Source organism: Halyomorpha halys, unplaced genomic scaffold (assembly GCF_000696795.3).
Source record: "Halyomorpha halys isolate HHAL.00 unplaced genomic scaffold, Hhal_1.1 Scaffold1583.1, whole genome shotgun sequence".
Lineage (NCBI taxonomy): Eukaryota > Metazoa > Arthropoda > Insecta > Hemiptera > Pentatomidae > Halyomorpha > Halyomorpha halys.
Window position 1 is genome coordinate 345,111 of NW_027113737.1, and position 18,164 is coordinate 363,274.

At 30.1% G+C, this 18,164-nt stretch overlaps 2 protein-coding genes across 6 annotated transcripts; one reads left to right on the forward strand and one right to left on the reverse strand.

The window, feature by feature from the left end:
- Positions 1–21: 21 nt before the first annotated feature.
- Positions 22–3,734, reverse strand: LOC106690120 (arylalkylamine N-acetyltransferase 1). Its single transcript, XM_014435432.2, has 3 exons — positions 3,702–3,734; positions 2,100–2,375; positions 22–1,017 (listed from the first exon to the last, which is right to left on the reverse strand). The coding sequence occupies exons 1-3, from the start codon at positions 3,732–3,734 to the stop codon at positions 841–843; spliced, it is 486 nt and encodes a 161-aa protein (XP_014290918.1). The 3' UTR covers positions 22–840.
- A 1,800-nt stretch (positions 3,735–5,534) lies between these two features.
- LOC106690124 (ankyrin-3) lies at positions 5,535–16,725 on the forward strand. 5 transcript variants are annotated; one of them, XM_014435445.3, is made up of 6 exons: positions 5,535–5,803; positions 7,693–7,883; positions 10,039–10,294; positions 10,368–10,483; positions 10,568–11,013; positions 13,671–16,725. In XM_014435445.3, exons 5-6 carry the CDS (start codon positions 10,579–10,581, stop codon positions 15,519–15,521), a joined length of 2,286 nt encoding a protein of 761 aa, XP_014290931.1. In that variant the 5' UTR covers positions 5,535–5,803; positions 7,693–7,883; positions 10,039–10,294; positions 10,368–10,483; positions 10,568–10,578; the 3' UTR covers positions 15,522–16,725. The 5 variants fall into 5 exon arrangements, with proteins under 5 accessions (XP_014290931.1, XP_066907171.1, XP_066907172.1 ...); XM_067051070.1 differs by having other exon boundaries at positions 10,039–10,483; XM_067051071.1 differs by lacking the exon at positions 10,039–10,294.
- Positions 16,726–18,164: the final 1,439 nt, after the last annotated feature.

The following is an 18,164-nucleotide window of genomic DNA, read 5'->3' on the forward strand; positions in this document are numbered from 1 at the left end:
TATGATAAAATTCGTTTTATCAAGTATGAAACTGATTGATTTTTAAACCTTAAATATATTTCTTAATTTTGAAAATTATGTTTAACAAAACTTAAAAAGTATACTTTAAAAAAAATATGAATTTTGTAATGATAGAGACAACTTTATTAATAAATAATAATTGGAAATTGGAAACGAATAAAATTGAAAAGGAAAGAGATATATCTAATGAAAAGGTATTCAAAATGTATGATAAAAAATACATTTAATTTAGAAAGGGTTACAAATGCTTTGGAAGGAGATATTTGATACACTACAAACTGTCAACTCCTATTAGAACTAAGATTAACAAAATACTTAATACTATCTTACAGCTTAACACTTAGAACAGCGAATACATATATATTTGTAAGTTTACATTCAATGTTTAACACAAACTGCATTGAAGTGCAATAATATATAATATCACAAAAGCTTCCCACAACCAATTTTAGGTTATATATAGGTACCTACCCAGTGATAGTTTATTACTAAGAGTAGTACTATCTCAAAATTAGATAAACAGGAACCAATAAACCATGCAAATAATTTTATAAAATAAGTTTTAAAAGTGTAAATAGGAACATAGAATAGATAGTCGTTGTTTCAATACTGTAAATAATAACGGTAAAAGTTTCTGATAACCATAGAACTCAAGAAAAAATTGATAACTTACGTATATGGTGTACAAACCAGGAGTTCATGTAGAACTCCTTATTCAAAATTCTAATTTTACCCCACGTGTTGCCGAATGTAGATGAGCCATTGGCACAAAATCTCCAACAAGAAGCATATTCAATAATTTTTTTTAGGCCTATTAAGTTACTCACCAACCATTTTGTACATTATTTTTAGACTGGTATGAGGTGAAGGTGTTTTGAAGATAATTTCGTCGTTTTCATCTTTGATGTCTTCATATTTAATCTCTAGTAATGTCTCATGCCCAAGTTTTGCCAAAATCTTCTGAGAAAACAATCCTGTAGAATCTTCCTTGATCACCTAAAATTAAAATAAGTCAAACAATTTTGTAAGTTTAATACTTTACATAAAGTAGTACACATTTAGAAATATCCTGTTTTATTGAAGTACTCTTAACCTGGCGAGAGTGCACTACTTTTTGATCAATTTAAATTGACTATATCAATCATGATCAATCATAAATTTAGGATCTATTTCACAAAGTTCTTTGTTTACCATTAATTCTGGATGCTGTTATTGTTGAATATAAATTTTTTAATCATTTATAAAAATAACTGTATAACATATATACAACAAGTAAATTTGCTGTAAGTGATATTATAACATGATACAAATATTTGGATAATCTACTCATTGATAGAACTCCAATAACATTTCTAGAGGAGAAGATCCCAAGGCCATCTTCTTTTCACACACCTAGAAGGATTATTAGGTAATGAAGGAGAAGCCAGGCTAGGTACAAGTGGATTTGGGTGGTTGGGAAGTTTTCCATGGAAGGAATAGTATCTGGTTTTGGCCAAATCGGCAACATATGGGACATTGAGGTCCTGATGGATGACTTGATTTATGACAAAGTAAGGAGCATTAAGGATTTTACAAAGGATTTCGGACTGTAAGTATTGGATTCGGGAGGAATTTGATGGTTTAGTGGAGCCCCAAAGCTCAACTCTTTATGTCCAGATAGGCCTTATAATAGTCATGTACATCAGTCTTTTGTAATATTGTTGAATATTAAATTTTAATTTTAAAAAAAAAATAACAATCTGAGTTCAACAACATTGCTTCTTCTGTCTTTACTTCCATACATTGGGACATGAAGGGTAAATAGCCAAAAGTTCGATTTTGAGTAAACTATACAAAAGAAATCAGAGTAGGATGTGTATTATTAAGCTGAAGAATGTTCTTGTTGTTAAAAAGGCCAATTTTCTCACATACCCGTAGTCCTTTTAATAATTTATGACTTATTTCCTCTATCTCTAATCTACTACCCCTATCCTGATTTATTCTGCACAGTTCACTAAAATTTCAAAGTTTTGTGGACAGTGTCTAATTTCGTTCAAAGGTACCGATTTAATACCTTTTGAATTTGCCTACCAACTTACCTTGAATCCTTTCTCAGCCGCTACTTCATCACACTTGGCCATCAACTTATATGCTAGTCCTAAGGATCTGTAGGCCTTGTCAACTGAGAGTATCCTAGCTTCGAAGATCCTGTCAACTTGGAACTTGTTGAACAGATCCAAATCAATATTGATCTTGTAGAGGTGCTCAAAGATGGTCTTGAACTTGTCGTCTTCGCTCTCTTCCAGTTTGACCAGAGCTTCTTCCAGGTCACCTTCATGTAGGATTCCATTAAGTATCACTCCAACCAGCTCTTGCTGTCAACATTAAAAAAAAAAAAATTATAAAATTATTAGATACATGTGATATTCAATTATCTTAGTGTTCTTTAGAGTAAGTACTTGCTTAGAATAGTAATATTGATGGTAAAAATCATTGAGAAAGCTGATATACCCAGGACAGCTATAAAGATCTCAAAAGAACTGATTCAACATGTTCAATTATAAGAAGGTAGATATTAGCAGAGGTAATTCATATTCGGGATCCTAAATCTTGAGCTAAGATCTTAGTAACTAATTTTAGTTCTTCAATAAATTTTAGAGTTGTTTGTTAAATATTCAAACTGGTTTTGAATGTATGTAGATTTTAGATTTTCTTTTTAACCATTTTTTACACACATATTTTATACATTTACATTCATAGAATTACCTAGTAAATCTGTCCCCAAGGGGGTCGCACAATTTTTTTTTTTTTTTTTATTCTATATTAAATTTTAAAGAAGGTAGCAATCCAGCTGATGTTATTCCTGACAAAATGTATTACAAAGAATTATTTAAATATTAATAAAATACACAACACTAATGTCAACAGAAAAGTTTATGAAAAAAAATATTCTTTAGAGTAAAATAAAATGTTCGCTCTAGGAGGAACTTTGTTTCAAGTAGGTTGGGAAGAAAGGGAACTTGTGATACATTTAAGTTGCTAGCTGAGGATAGTGATGGATGAAGGAAGTTTTCATCTCATGAACCCTTCATGAATCTCTAAGTTTAAGAAGGTTTTAAGCAGAATTTTTTTAATAGGATATCTATTTTTTTTAAGTCATAATATTAGTGCTTTTCAGGCCAAGATAGCAGAATAGGTCACTTTACTCTAATTATTGAAAGTCCCTCCTGGTTGAAGATAAAACATTGTGATCAACAAACATTTTAACATTGTAAAAGTTTTCATTTAGTCTGTTACCATGTTTTACAACCAAATATTTCAAATATCTTTTGCTTCAAATATTTATTTACTCATTTATTCAGGACAAACCAAGTTACATACATACAAAAAAGTACAGATTATTTACATTAACTTGAATATAATTACATACAAATTATTTATATTAATATAAATACAAATACTTATATATATTGAATTGACAATGAATTGAATAGAAAAAAATTATTAATTTAATTATTTTATATATTCTTGTTTGAGAGTGGTTTAGTTTATTCTTAATTTAAAACAAATTTGATCCTTTTTTTCTCTCAACCTTTATTCTTTACAATTTTTCCAACGTTTCAACCCTCAGGCCATTCTCAAGGATACCTTCATATTGATGTCATTTCCTTTTTCAAATCTTAAAAATGCAGGCTAATTGCCTTTGTCCCATTGCATTTGCAATTAGCCTGCATTTTTAAGATTTGAAAAAGGAAATGACATCAATATGAAGGTATCCTTGAGAATGGCCTGAGGGTCGAAACGGAAAAATTGTAAAGAATAAAGGTTGAGAGAAAAAACAGGATCAAATTTGTTTTAAATTAAGAATAAAATTATTAATTTTTCTAGAGGGGAAAGCTGCTCCCTCCTGGGTACACCCATGAAATCCTTTCTTAGCTTATTCCATCTATTTTTCATTACAAGTGAAAATTTTGAAATGTTTAATTATTTCGAAATTGAAGGTACTTTGGAGGAAGATTTTTTTTTTTTTTTTAATTCGCATTTAAACCATGTCAAACTAATTTTATGAAAATAAAATCTAACTTAAATTACAGAATATTTAATTTTACATTGATTTACGAGGTTTTATCAAAATCGTTAGAGGCTTTTGGGAGTTATAATCCTAATAAGTGTAAAATCGAATACATAAAGTGTCACTTCAGTGGGTTGATTTAATGAAAAAGTTGCTGTCTTATCACAGGCATGCACTACCTTTAAATAAGTGAGTTCTTGTCCACCCATAGTGGGGGAGAAACACTTCTGTAGTAATGTCCATATTATTTCTTTTAAACAACTTAATTATAGTTTAATTCGTTTAGTACCTTAATTTGTACTATATTTTTTATTATTTATGATTCGATCTTAGGATAACATTGACAGTGATATATATATCCAGTTAATTCGTTAATCAAGGTTTTAATAATGTAAGCATATGTATTTTCCTACATTTAAGTTTCATGATTTGTATCTGGACTTTATCACCGGGGTGAAAATAAACAACAAAACTTTAACTTTAACCCACTTTCTATAATTTAATATTTACATAATTCTCTTATGAAAAAAAAAATTGTCAGAAGATTCTTTCCATATTTTTTTTTATCAGACATTAAAAAGCCAGTGATGCAAAAAACTTCAATTAAGAAAAAATTTCAGTTACCATGTTTTATGAGCGCACGCCTTACAGGGTGTGAGGTGATATATAAATGATGTACATGCCATTTTCCAATTTCAGGTGCTTTTTAAATATTGCTCTATTTAACTATCTCAAGTTTCCTCTTCCCCTCTCAAGTAAATATTTCAAATATTTACAAGTTTCGGGAGACTTTTGGTTATTGAGCAAGGCTGTTCAAAGAGATAGGCAAAAATTAGCTATAGTTGAAACTAATGGCTAAAATTGCCATGCATACAACCCTTATTTATGAATGAACCATTGATAAATAAATATCATACACATGACAATTTTAGCTGTTAGGAAAACAAATATATGTATGTAGGAAAAAAAAAATTTGTGAAGAAAAAAATTCTATTTGGAGTGTATTGATGATTATTATTTGGAAAATGAAAAATGTTAATGTATTGTAGTGTATATAAGTCCAATTATGGATTAATGTGTACTTTGTGTGTTATAGCAACCCAATATATTTAGGCAGCATAGCCAAATAAACCATTTCATTCTCTAGTTTCAACTATATCTAATTTTTGACCAAATCTGGGCGTTCACACATACAAAGACATGCACACAGATCATTTTACGAAATTTTGTTATTTGGCCTCAAGGGACATCATGTACTTTCATCGAAAATTAGGATTCGAAATTTTTCACGATCGCAGCACTTTCCGTTTCTATATATTTTATTTGTAGATAACTGAACGTAAAAATGTATATTGAATTAAAATCTCAAAGAAAAGGAGACAAAATCAAAGAAGTCGAGAGTGCTGCTATCTCTTGTTGTATAAACAAACCAATGTGTAGTCTCCTTTTGCCTTGTATTTAGAGTGTCACACAATTGCGTAATTATCGATATTTCTCTTTGATATTATCGATCCTAAATATAATAAAAGTAAAAAAAAACACACATTTATTTAAAAGGAAGGCTCTTTATTGCGTTTCTTATTTTCCCTTCTTAAAGTTTAAATTATAAATACAATGTAATTACAAAACAAGAAAGTACTCTCAGACTAGTTATCAGTTTAGTGATAACAGCTCAGGTGAATAGACGAATAGTCACAATAGCAGATACTCTATTGTCAGCGCTGTCTTTAAGTATGTACTATTTAGTTTTATTTTTCCTTTAATAAAATTAATTAGTTATGGTGTCTTCTTCTTTGTTAAAATTATTACTGTAGTTATAAAATTTAAATATTGTTATATTAATGTCATTTGGGTTGCATGTGGGTATTGTAAGTTTCCTTTCATTTGTCAGATCCAGTGTATTGTATTTTGAATTTATTGATATTGTACTCAAATTTAATTTAATAATTTAAGTAAATAAAAAAGTCACATATTGTTTCATTAATTTGTAGTATTAAAATCTGTTGGGTGTTAATTGAGTCATATAGACAATAAAACAGCCATACTTGAGTGAACTTCTCTTTCCAAATGGCAGGTGATCCTCTCGAGATTGATAATTGTGCAATATTCAACCCTGACCATGATGACTGATGTCAATTATAAATATTTGGTCCCGATTTTTGTAATATGATGATAATTTGATTGTATTATGTTATAATGTTATTTATGATTGTAATTCCTTAGTGTTGACAAGTTATATATATATATATTTTAGCCTTAACACATCTAATTAGGTTAATATTCTCAAATGAGGCTTTAGGTCGTAAAAAATCGTAAGTGACAAAATGAAAACATGTGGAAACATGTAATTGAAAAACAATCTCAATAGACTTATTAAAATAATAATATAGATTTTTAAAATTGACTATTTTTCTGTTACATTGGAATTATTTTTCTTTTGATGTTTCTTTCTGACTATAAATTATTTCTACACTTAATCATTAATGTTAAGTTTTAATAAATATGGTTTAATTTACTAACAGTTGACACATGTGATTGTGATCCTTATCCTATATGAAATTTCAGTTAGATAATTTAGGATTACTGGCTAAACGCACATTTACAAAACACTTCAAGGAGAAATATTTTTAACCTCATAGAATGGATTGTTATATTGTTAAAAAACAGATTTTGCAATATTTATTAATAATTTGCTGTAAGAAATTTTTAATTTAGGGCACTCAGTCAAAAAACATGGTAACTAACAATATTAAAATTTTTTGGAAAATCAATTCTTAAGTTTTGAGTAAAATATTGCGTACTTATCTCCAAATTATTCTACCCCATTATTTTGTATTTATTGAAAAATAAATCTAGTTGCTTCTCACAAATTTTTTTTTAATATTAGAACAAATAATAGATGAAGAGTACTTGCAGACACCATGTTTTACAATATTTGAGGCACTCAGTCATAAAACATGATATTTAACATTTTAGGGGTATTCATGATGTTGTGTTAAATGTAAAATGTTTTACCATGTCGAATGTTATAAGTATAGGATTGTGAGCAGCCATATTTAAAGTCATTTTAAATGCATAAGAGCTCTTAAAATTACTCTTAACAGCAAAACTTGTTTTATAACTTTTCCTTCAAAAACTTTATGTTATAGTTTGCTTCTAAATTTTGATTAAAGCAATTTATTACAACCTGCCTAAATTGAGAGAAAAGTGAAAGTTTGGCTACTGAGTGCCTTGTTGATCTTCTAATTTGTGCGGAAGGGAATCAATATGAAATAATCGACAACTGTCATTACATTATTATTATCATCTATTGCTTTATTAGTTATAAAAAAATCTAAAACAATACTAACACAAACTACGAGCAAGTAACCAACACGACAATAAACAAAATAGTGATGAGCTCAGCTGATCCGTTGCCTGATGTCATTCTCCATTTAATAGACCTGGTTAGTAACAGATTCTCAACCATGTTGTATCATTTAACATAGTAAAAGAAGGAATTATTTCTTCATTTAACAAGAGTTTTTCCATTTAACATGTTTAACAAAAGTTCATGAATACCCCTGTAGTGTGATTTGAAGTTTTTGTCATCTTATAAATTTATTTTAACATGATATTAGATTTGCCAGCAGCACTACATGTACTACTAGTAACTATCACACAAGACCTGGTGTGACAGCACTACCAAAACAGTAATTCTGTCAAGACAGACCTAGTGAGTGTAAAACATGATAATTGTGGCAAAACAATTTTCACTTTAACAAAAATTTATGCTCTCCAGAAGTAGGATCCATAGGATAAGGAAACATTTGTAAGTTGATTACAAATTATACATTGTGTATGTGTTACTAAGTTTAATTATTGAATTAAAAAATATTGGATATGATTTTCTCTTCATTAAGAAACAGACTTCCCAGAAAATTGATAAATCTTAATATTTTCATCATAAATTTGTTTTATTTTATCTTTATTATAATAGAACATTAACTAAATAGTTTATTCTATTTTGTCTCATTAATGATTATTGTATTTTAAATTCAATTTAATGTATTGTTATTTGGCTATTGCACTGATTACATTAAATTTTATGTTATTTTTCAGTAATAATTACCTAATAATGTTTCCACATTCATTCACTTTTATCAACCTATCTAAACCATGACCTTCTAAATAGTTTGCCCCTACTAGTTATTAACTGTTTATCCTATTATCTCAGTTCTTATCGTTTTTCTATTTTAATTGATATTATACTTTTAATCAGTCCTTTCTTTTTTGTAACTCGTTTTTGAATATTTTTAGTAATTTACATATATGGATGTTAATTATTTGAAATCTATACTAATATATAAAGCTGAAGAGTTTGTTTATTTTAATTTGAGAACCTTCCAGTCTGATTTGAAAAATTCTTTTTGTTAGATAGGCTTTTTATTGAGGAAGGTTTTAGGCAATATAACATCATACTACATCCCATTATAATAGAGCAGTAACTGTACAATTAACAACTTTTGTAGTTAATTAGTGACAGTGATTGCCATGACATTGCCTATGAAGCTGATTTTTAATATTGTTTTTCTTATACTGCAGACGTTTAATGTAAGGTTTGGTTTAAAAACATAGCTTGTCTACGTAGTTCGAGATTTTGTTGTTTTATTCAATTATAATAGAATATATCCATTGTCTCAACAATTCTTAATTAATTCATATTTACGATTCGGCCAATGCGTTTTAACCTGGCCAACCATTATCAAAGACAGTCTATTAAATAACAATTTTTATTGCACATTTATTATTAACCATTTAACACTATTATTAATTATAATTAATAGACCAAAATTATTGCTTGATATAAAATGATAATATACCTAACCTGGTTGTGAGGTAGGCTAAATAATATTGGTGTGCTTAGGTTTAATGATAGTAGAGCAACATAATTTGCAAATAATAGAATTTATATTAAATGTAATAGTGACAAATATAGGTAAATTAAAACTTAGACTGGTGCAAATTCATTAATAAATAAATATGATATCCCTAATTAGTTTGTGTTGTCTGTATTATATTCAGAGATGGGCAAAAATTAGCTATAGTTGAAATTAATTATTAGATTTGCCATAGATATGACCCTTATTCATGAATGAAACATTTATTTTTTAGATTTGGAAATTGTTTTTTAATTTTTCCTCAGCTATACTTTTTCCCTCAAAATTATTTTAAAAATTGGTGGTCTAGCTGTATTCGAAGAAATACAGTAAGTAGTGAAATATAGTAATAAATGAAGTTCAATTTTATTAGAAATTTTGCAAAAAAAAAAAAAGATACATTTTCATTTATGTCGATATGTCAAACATATATTTTTTTAATTTACCCTTATCAAATTTTTAAATCAATTTCTTATGAAGAGTTTTATTTCTTCTCTTATATTTTCGTTCTGAAGTTTATTTTCAAAATGGTAAACAGTTCAATAATTAAATAATAATAATAATAATAATAATAGATATAATTACTTCTGAAGGCCAAAGTCAATAGTAATTTTATGTTAAAAAATAATGATTAATGAAACAAATAAACTATTTAGTTTATGCTTAATAATAATAAAGATAAATGGGAACTTGTGAGTATTAAAATATTGTTAAAATAACTAAAAGAGCTGAAATGTTCATTATAGAATAAATAGTTTTAATATGATGAAATCGACTAATTTTGAAATAAGAAATTTACAGAAAATCATTTTCATGTATCTATATCTAGGATGCAATATAAAATATAACTGAAAAGAGTTAAGTTTAAATGTTAAAATAAAAATAAAAATAGTAATTTAAAAAGAAACTGAACATTAAATAAGTAATATATACTTTTCATTTCTTATAATAAAAAATGGCATTTACTAGTATTTTAATGTTGTTGTTTACTGATAAAAATTAACTAGTAATGGAAAAATAAATCCAAAATTAACATTTGTTCAACAGGTTAAAAGTCTTGTTATTCTGAAAAATCAGATAATGAGAAGAAAGATTAGGAAGAGAAAGCTCTAAACCTCTTGCACCAGAATCCCCTATGTAGGGCTTACATTTTCAACTGACTCAGCTACTCACATAATATGAAACAGTCTTATTTTTGGTGAACAGGGCTACTGCAAGAGGTTGGATATGACTTTATAATGGTCAAATTAAACAAACAGTTAAATTAAAATTTAACTTAATTACCAATCAGTTTTTAAAAGATGTAAGATTGAGATTATGTATATTTATTGGTGTGATGCTTTAGCACAAATAAGGTTTATAAATTTTTATTATAGCCACAGTGACGACATCAAAGGCTATCAGAAGGGTCTTAAAGTGTACGATTATTGGTTTGGTCCTCTGTATGTGATGGAATAATCGGATGGATCTAGATTACTACTGAGCATTATTAGTAAATTCCAAGTTTCTTGTCATTCCTGTCCTACATGTAAATATATAGTTATTTCCTGAACATTATTATTTTTTTCATTTCCAGAAACAACAACTATGGCTTTCCGGCAGCAATCATTGGAAAGGATGGCCTCATTGTGCCGTTACACTATTCTCAACAAAATCTGGGCTGGTGTCAGTTATGGTGCGAGAGCTTACATCTACCAGGGATCTACAGTTGCCGACATGGAATTAAACAGCCCACAATGTATTCTTCTGTCACTGCTCTACGCATTAGTGGCAGAAGATATCATGTCTTGCTGCCTGCTGGCCGATGTCTGTCATCAATTACAAAAACTGCAGTCCAATTACCTGAGAGTCTGGTTGACTGGTGATTTTGAGTTTCCCTGCCAGGATATGGAAAAGGCAATGGTTTTGCTCTCTAACCTTTTGGATACAGGTGTATTAAAGCTGCCTTCTCACGTGATGAGGATAATTTCCTCAATCGTGGCTAAGTATAAGATCCATGGTACGGGGCTATCACCAACCAGGGTACGATATAATTTTTATATATTTAAATTAGTAGATCATAGTTTTAGAGAACATTCATTGTAATTGGTTTAACTTGGAATCAGTCTGTCTATAGCTTTTTTTTCTCCCGTCTGACTGTGTTGTGATTAGTGGAAATTTCAAATTTTAATTTGTAGTCTGACTTTTTTTATTACTTATTTTAAACTTAAACAAAATCCCGAAAGTGAATATACTAATATATCTTTAATCAAACTTTTTAAAGTTATTCTACATTGACTAAGTTAGTTTTTTTTGTTAATGCTATATTCATATGAAAATAAACAATTATAAAGGTAAGCAAGGGAACATATTATGTAAAATTTCAGAGGAAATTAAAAAAAGAAATTTCACTTGAGACAATATTTTTAAATACTCCTTTCTAAATTGTGGCCTTGCATATTTTTTCTAAAACTTAAAATTGAGGTATTCTTAAGGAGTTAAAAAATTTAATTTGGCCTTCATAATAGAAATATAAGATCATTTAATAAAATTAGCTGTCTTATTGCTCTTCTATCATGGCAAAATTTTAGGTTTTTAATCAGAGTAGCTAAGTTTTTTATTATTGTTTGCATAAATGAAAAGAGTATTCAGTGAATTTAATTTGATTTAAACAAGGTTAGGTAAGTTTTCCATGTATTGATATTATAAATTAAACAATAAAGTTGATTATTGTAGAATTTGGGTGGCCTATATTCATTTTGAGTTTTACTCCACGATTTTGCACAATTTGAGTTTTTTACAGCCAAAAAATCCGATCTCTAATTACTAAATGCAAATAATCATATGGAGAATTTTCTGTTTTTTTTTTTTTTTTTTACAAGAAAACATATTTGTTGAAATTTAATACTGTACATGATAAAATGATATAATATGGCTGAATCGCCTCCATCCCATTTTTTTTCATTGTATAGTATATTTTATCATTTAAAACAATTAAAGGTAATCAGATTTAAATATATTATCGTGATTGATCATGTGTGCTCATAAGAGAGAGGTCTAGAATAACATCAGTAGCTCAATTGACATTTGTCAAGAACAACATATTCTGTTTTCTTATATAGAGCTGAAGGGAATTTGATCTGTTGAAGATTTCATCTTGAAACATCGCTGTCCTTTTGCATCATAGAAACTGATATGAGAATGTCAATCATTGAACTTCATGATCTTCGGAGAAATCATTACTACCAAGCATGCATAAGCATTTGTTAACTGTTTATGTTTAATTATAAATATATATTATTAATATGATATAGTTTTGTTATTTATTAGGATAATTAATGGTAACTATTATTAGTTGGATGAGCAGGCACACAGAGACCAAAAAAATACTTGGACTATAAGAGTTAAATTATAAGGTTTAACATTAATTTGTAATAGATTAAAAAAAAATCACTTCAGTAATATAATTTTGAATATTAAAAAAATGTAAATTTATAAAAAAAATTGTACAAATTATTAATATTCATATATTTAAAAATCATTGTCTGCATGGATGGCTAATTGTTTCTGAAAGTAAATGGAAAAAAGTTTATTATTCTGGGATTAGGTTCCTTTAGAACAATTACAAGATAATTTTGATTTTACTACATATATTGGCTAAAAACAGCGTGACCACACTTATTTATTACTTATATTAAAATTGTATATAAATAATTTTAGACACAGAGATATAAAAAAAAAAAAAGAATCTGACTAAATAAATAAAAAACAAAACAAAAAGGTAATTACATCTGTACTATTATGATATCCGATTAGATTGGGGAAGTAAAAGGTAATTAAATATAAGGGTTTTAAATGAGGGAAGGATTGGTACATGACATATGTTAGAGGGAATGGAGTTCCAGTGATATATAGCTTGGATAAAAAATGATTTATCTAGGGTGGCAGGTCAGTGAGGTGGATGGTAGATGCCAGATAAACGAGACCTGGTAGAATGGGATTGGATTGAAAATTTGAATTGCAGGTTTTCTAGGGTATAGGAGGGGCGCTGCGTACTAATTACTTGGAATAGAAAGGAAGCTAGGAAATACTGGCATCAAAAGGATGGATAGAGCCACTTCAGCTTGGTGTAATACTGGGTTATGTGTGTATCCTGGTGATCCCAAAAATAAATCGTACTGCCACAAAACTACTGACTTACTATAAAACTAAATAAGCATCATTCAAGCATTATCAGGACAGGAAATCACTAATATAACATGTAAAAAGCTATAATGCTTTACATCTCACATCAACAGCCCAAAAAGAAATGATTCATATCTCCATAACATCCAAACATATATTCATACTAAGGGGGAACATCGACTGGCGAGTTGTTTACCAATAGTTTTGTGGGTTTCTGGTTGGATTCTTACATCTGTATACTAGTGATTACTTTGTGTCTCGCTGAATTTTTTGATGTTTTATATTAAATCATTTAGATATGTTTTGGAAAAATATAGGTGTATTTTTAAACCATAGAAATTTTATTAATATTAGATTGATAGATTAATGGAAATTTTTCAATAGTGTTCAAGTTAGCCCCAACTGATCTTGAAAAATCTATTATCTAATTCGAAAATTCAATAAACTACTGTTTTTTCGATTTAGTATTTCGGTTTCTGAACAATGATTCCTATGTTCTATGCTTTATGTTTCAGAAAGAGTGCAAAGATTTACTTAATCTCCTAAAAGAATCAGTCCAAAATAATAGTTCTGGAGATTTTATTGCCACAGCGAGTGAGAGTGAAGATGATGTCAGTGGGACGACTGAAATCCATTTGGCTGCAACGGTTGGCAACTGTTCTGCCATTGCTACTCCTGGTATTCTGAAGGAAAACCTTGCAGTCTTAAATTCAAATAATATAACACCATTAGAAGTAGCAGTGAAAAATAATTGTGCATCTTCAGTGAAGGCTATATTATCGGGTGGTGCTAAAATTGACAAGTGTTTGTTTCGAGGAGACACCTATCTTCATATTGCTGCCAATGGAGGCCACATTGAAGCACTGAAGGCCCTACTGGAAGAAACAACAGACATAAACAAGAAAAATAACCATGATGAAACCCCATTATTTAGTGCGGTCAGAGCAGATAATGTCCAGGTTGTAAAGATGTTGCTGGAGAAAGGAGCTGATGTCGGAATATTACCGGAAGGTAGCAAGAGCCTTCTTGAGATGACTGTAGTGTCAAAGAATGTTGAAATGTTTAAAGTATTAGTGAAAGTGGGTACAAATCTAAAATTCAAGGATGGTGACAGTATATGTCATTTGGTGGCTCGCTTTGGAAACGCAGAAATGTTAAATGTAGTCAAGGATATAAACCTTCCAGTAAACATAAAAAATCAAAAGGGTTTTATGCCTATTCATGTTGCTTCAGATCCTTCAATCTTAAAAGCTCTTATTGGAATGGGCTTAGATCCAAATGAAGAAACTGGTCAAGGTGAAACAGCACTGTATCTTGCATCTGCGAGAGGATATCTTGAGTTGGTGAGGACATTATGCCAAGAGGGTGCTGCTGTTAACATTAAAGATTACGAGGGTTTAACTGCATTGATGATTGCATTAAAAAATTCAAAAGAGGACATTGCAGAATTGCTATTACATAATGGTGCTAATCCCAAGATTAAGGACAAAGAAGGTTGGACTGCACTTCACTATGCTGCTGAACAAGGCTGTGCAGGAGCAGTGATCCCTTTGTTGGATGCTGGAGCCAAGGTGGATGATCAGAATAATCGAGGCAATACTCCAGCTTTTGTTTCAGCTCTAAATAATAAACCAGCTGTCCTGCAGCTGCTAGTGGAGAAAGGGGCTGACCTGACTTTAAGGGATCGCAATGGCAATGGGCTATTACATCGTGAGGCCTGGAGTGGACATGTCAAGGTCGTGAAGGTGTTGCTTGATGCTGGAGTGGCAGTGGATTTGAAAGGAAAGGACCAATGGACTGCCTTACATCATGCTGCACGGAGAGGAGACATTGCAATGGTAATTGCTTTGCTTGATGCTGGGGCAGCAGTGGATATTAAAAATAAGCACCAGTGGACTGCCTTACACCAGGCAGCATGGGGAGGACATGCTGCAGTTGTGGCAGTGCTTCTTACTGGAGGTGCATCAGTGAACCTGAGAGATTACTTCAATTGTACTGCCTTACATCATGCAGCAGAAAGAGGACATACTGCCGTGGTGAAAGAGCTGCTTGATGCCGGAGCGGCAGTGAATATGGCCGGTAAGAGCCGTAAGACAGCCTTACATCGTGCTGCAGAGGGGGGACATACTACAGTTGTGAGAGCACTGCTGGACCGAGGAGCAGACTTAGAAGCTAAGGCAGATTGGTGCTGGACACCACTAATATTTGCATCTCATAACGGTCATTTGTCCACTGTACGGCTGCTCGTTGACCGCGGAGCTTTAATTAATGCCAGGGATAGTAATGGAACGACTCCCTTAAGATGGACTTATTACAACCACAGAGATGTAGCTGACTTCCTGAAGGCCAGGGGAGGCTTCCTGTGATTTCATGTTTATTAAATTTTTCAGCAGAACTTTACTGTAAAAAATGATTAAATATTATTCTGTTGGTAAAAAGTTGAAGACCACTTCTGTTGTGTAAAAACTGTTATAAGATGTTACTTGCACATTTCTAATATTTGTATCATTTTTTTTTTTTACCTTTTTTCTGTTTACATATATATTAAGAAATTAAATGTTAAGTTTGCTTCCATTCTATTTAGTACTGTCAATTAGTTAGGTAAAATTATTAAAATGTTAAAGAAAAAAGAATAAACTTTTTCATCAATTTTAAGTTAATATTATTAATAAAATATTTTTATTGGTATATAACAAAGATAGTGAAAATGCAGTATATTGGAGGATTAGGGATTTGGTTTAATTTTTAATTAATAAATAAAAAACGTTTGGAAGCTGGTAGTCTCCATTCCACCAGTCTCTTATCAAATATAACTAAATCTTTCAATTGTTTTTTATTAATGTTTAACTTTTTGTAAATCTGATTTCTCTACTTAGGCAAAACTTTTTTTGTGTGTATATCATAAACTGTTTTGTTAAATATTTTTTTAGAGGCTAGCTATGAAACTATTTCAAAATATCACCAAATTATTTTTTAGTAGGGGGGGAAATATTTATTCTTTTTTTCTGCAATATGAATTATTGAATTATCCTAATATTCCTTAAAATGTTTGTATGTATATGAATCATTAGCTAAATCTGCCTGTGGTTTCAACCATTTTGAATTTTGATTACATAATATTTGTATACACATGAGTGTATATAATTTGCTGAATAACATCTGAGAGCTGTGTGGTGAACTGAAGGGACATTCACTAAAAAAAAACTGACTTGACAAATAGTCTTCAGTTTGATGGCTTTATAATAAAGTTTTATATGAACATGGTATCCATTTGAAACTAGGTAATTAAAGAGAACTTTCATTACTTAAGGGGGAGCGATATTTTTACTTCTTTCTCCCTTTGGTATAATCAAATACTAGATTTTCTACATTAGGGGGAGAGGGAATAATTATATTTATTCTACTCCATTTCAGTAAAAAAACAAAACATGGAGAACAGATTGCAAAAAACTTTGTTTGTTTCATTGTTCCACCAAATGACAATTGGACCCTCCCACATTAGTGCTATAGAATAATAGTCCTCTCTGCAAGTCATATAAGATCGAATGGGGGTTAAAAAAAAAAAAAATGTAACTAACAATTATTGCACAAACGTTTAAAGTAACAAATACACCTGAAGAGTTTACTTGCTTGAATCTCTTGCTATTAATCTTAAGAACAACAGATGAAATTTGAAAAATGTTTTTTGTGTTACTCTGTTTATTGAGGAAAGCTTATGGCTTCATAACACCATGCTATGGTCCACAGGAACAAAACAGTTAGTGTTCAATCACTGCAGTCTAGGGTAAAGGCAGAGTATGCAGTTATTGATGTTTATAACTCTGGTTCTGATGTTTACTGAGTGGACTGTATAATGGGACAACAAATTTATTTAACATTATTGAAATTTACATCGGTTGGACTATAGACTATTATATACATTAAACTATTCGTTTTGAGATGATTGTTGAATGATGGTTCTGTTTTAAATTTTGCTTGCCTATTTTTCTCGCTGCCTCCCGGAGGACCATCAGATCCCTGGTCTCTTCTACTCCATTTGGCTAATAAAGGGATTAAAGTAGAAAAACTTTAACTTGTAAAAATCAAGATGATGGATCATCTAATTGCTTCCCTTGTTTTCAAAGTAATGGCTGTTGGTCAACTCTGCCAGTAGGGAGCAACACCTTAGCTTGCAGTGCCTTTTAAATAATTAAATTGAATTCGTTCAGGGGGAGGGGGTTCCCTGAACTGTTAGTTTATAATAAAAATCTTGCTTAGTTACGAAGCAGAATAAATAAATAAATGATTTCTTCTTTTCTTCAATATCTTAAGATTAATTTTTAAAAACAAAATAAAGGAAAAAGGCTCAATAATCCAAAAATAAATATTATGTTTTGTCTTTTTTTTTCCTGTGATTAAAACACATAGCCAACTGGAAACACTGTCAAGTTTTTTTTTTTTTTTTGGTCCTTTTGTTTTTCTACATTAATTTCAAATGTTATTCACTTAATCAGATACATTTGATCATATTCTCATTATGTCTATGAATCAGAAATTTATCATACAAATTTAATGCAGTTGAGAGCACGCAGTACAGCACATAATTAAATTCAATGGGAACACAGAGTATGAACTCTTATTTTTGAAATTAATCCTCTATCAAAACAAACTAACCAAATAAATGAAGTTAGTAAAGATTTTTAACTACAGTAGGGATATGTATGTACACGTGTGAGTGGGCTTAAAATTAAGGGAAGTATCACAATCGTGAACAAATTTGGGTTTGAATTTTCAAGGGAGATAGACGTTTTAAAGTCGATAATCATGATTTAAATTTCTCATACTTTCTGTTTCAGGAAGGATGCAATGGTTTAGAAAACGGTCTAGAAGAAGCAATCCTAAATAATAGTCCCGGAGGTATTAATGATCCATCTAGTGGTGATGTCAATGGGTCGACTCTATGTGGAAACAGTCTCATACAGTCTCCGTTGGAGAAGGCAATAGAAAATAATTGCGTTTCTTCATTGAAG

Bases quoted from the DNA above. Each gene is read 5' to 3' on its own strand.
- LOC106690124 (XM_067051070.1), top strand. From the start codon at position 10,579: ATGGCTTTCCGGCAGCAATCATTGGAAAGGATGGCCTCATTGTGCCGT. The intron at 11,014-13,670 runs GTACGATATAAT...TTTATGTTTCAG, and splicing joins CGGGGCTATCACCAACCAGG to AAAGAGTGCAAAGATTTACT.
- LOC106690120 (XM_014435432.2), bottom strand. From the start codon at position 3,734: ATGCAGGCTAATTGCAAATGCAATGGGACAAAG. The intron at 2,376-3,701 runs GCAATTAGCCTG...TAATGTTGACAG, and splicing joins GCAAATGCAATGGGACAAAG to CAAGAGCTGGTTGGAGTGAT. The intron at 1,018-2,099 runs GTAAGTTGGTAG...TTTTAATTTTAG, and splicing joins CGGCTGAGAAAGGATTCAAG to GTGATCAAGGAAGATTCTAC.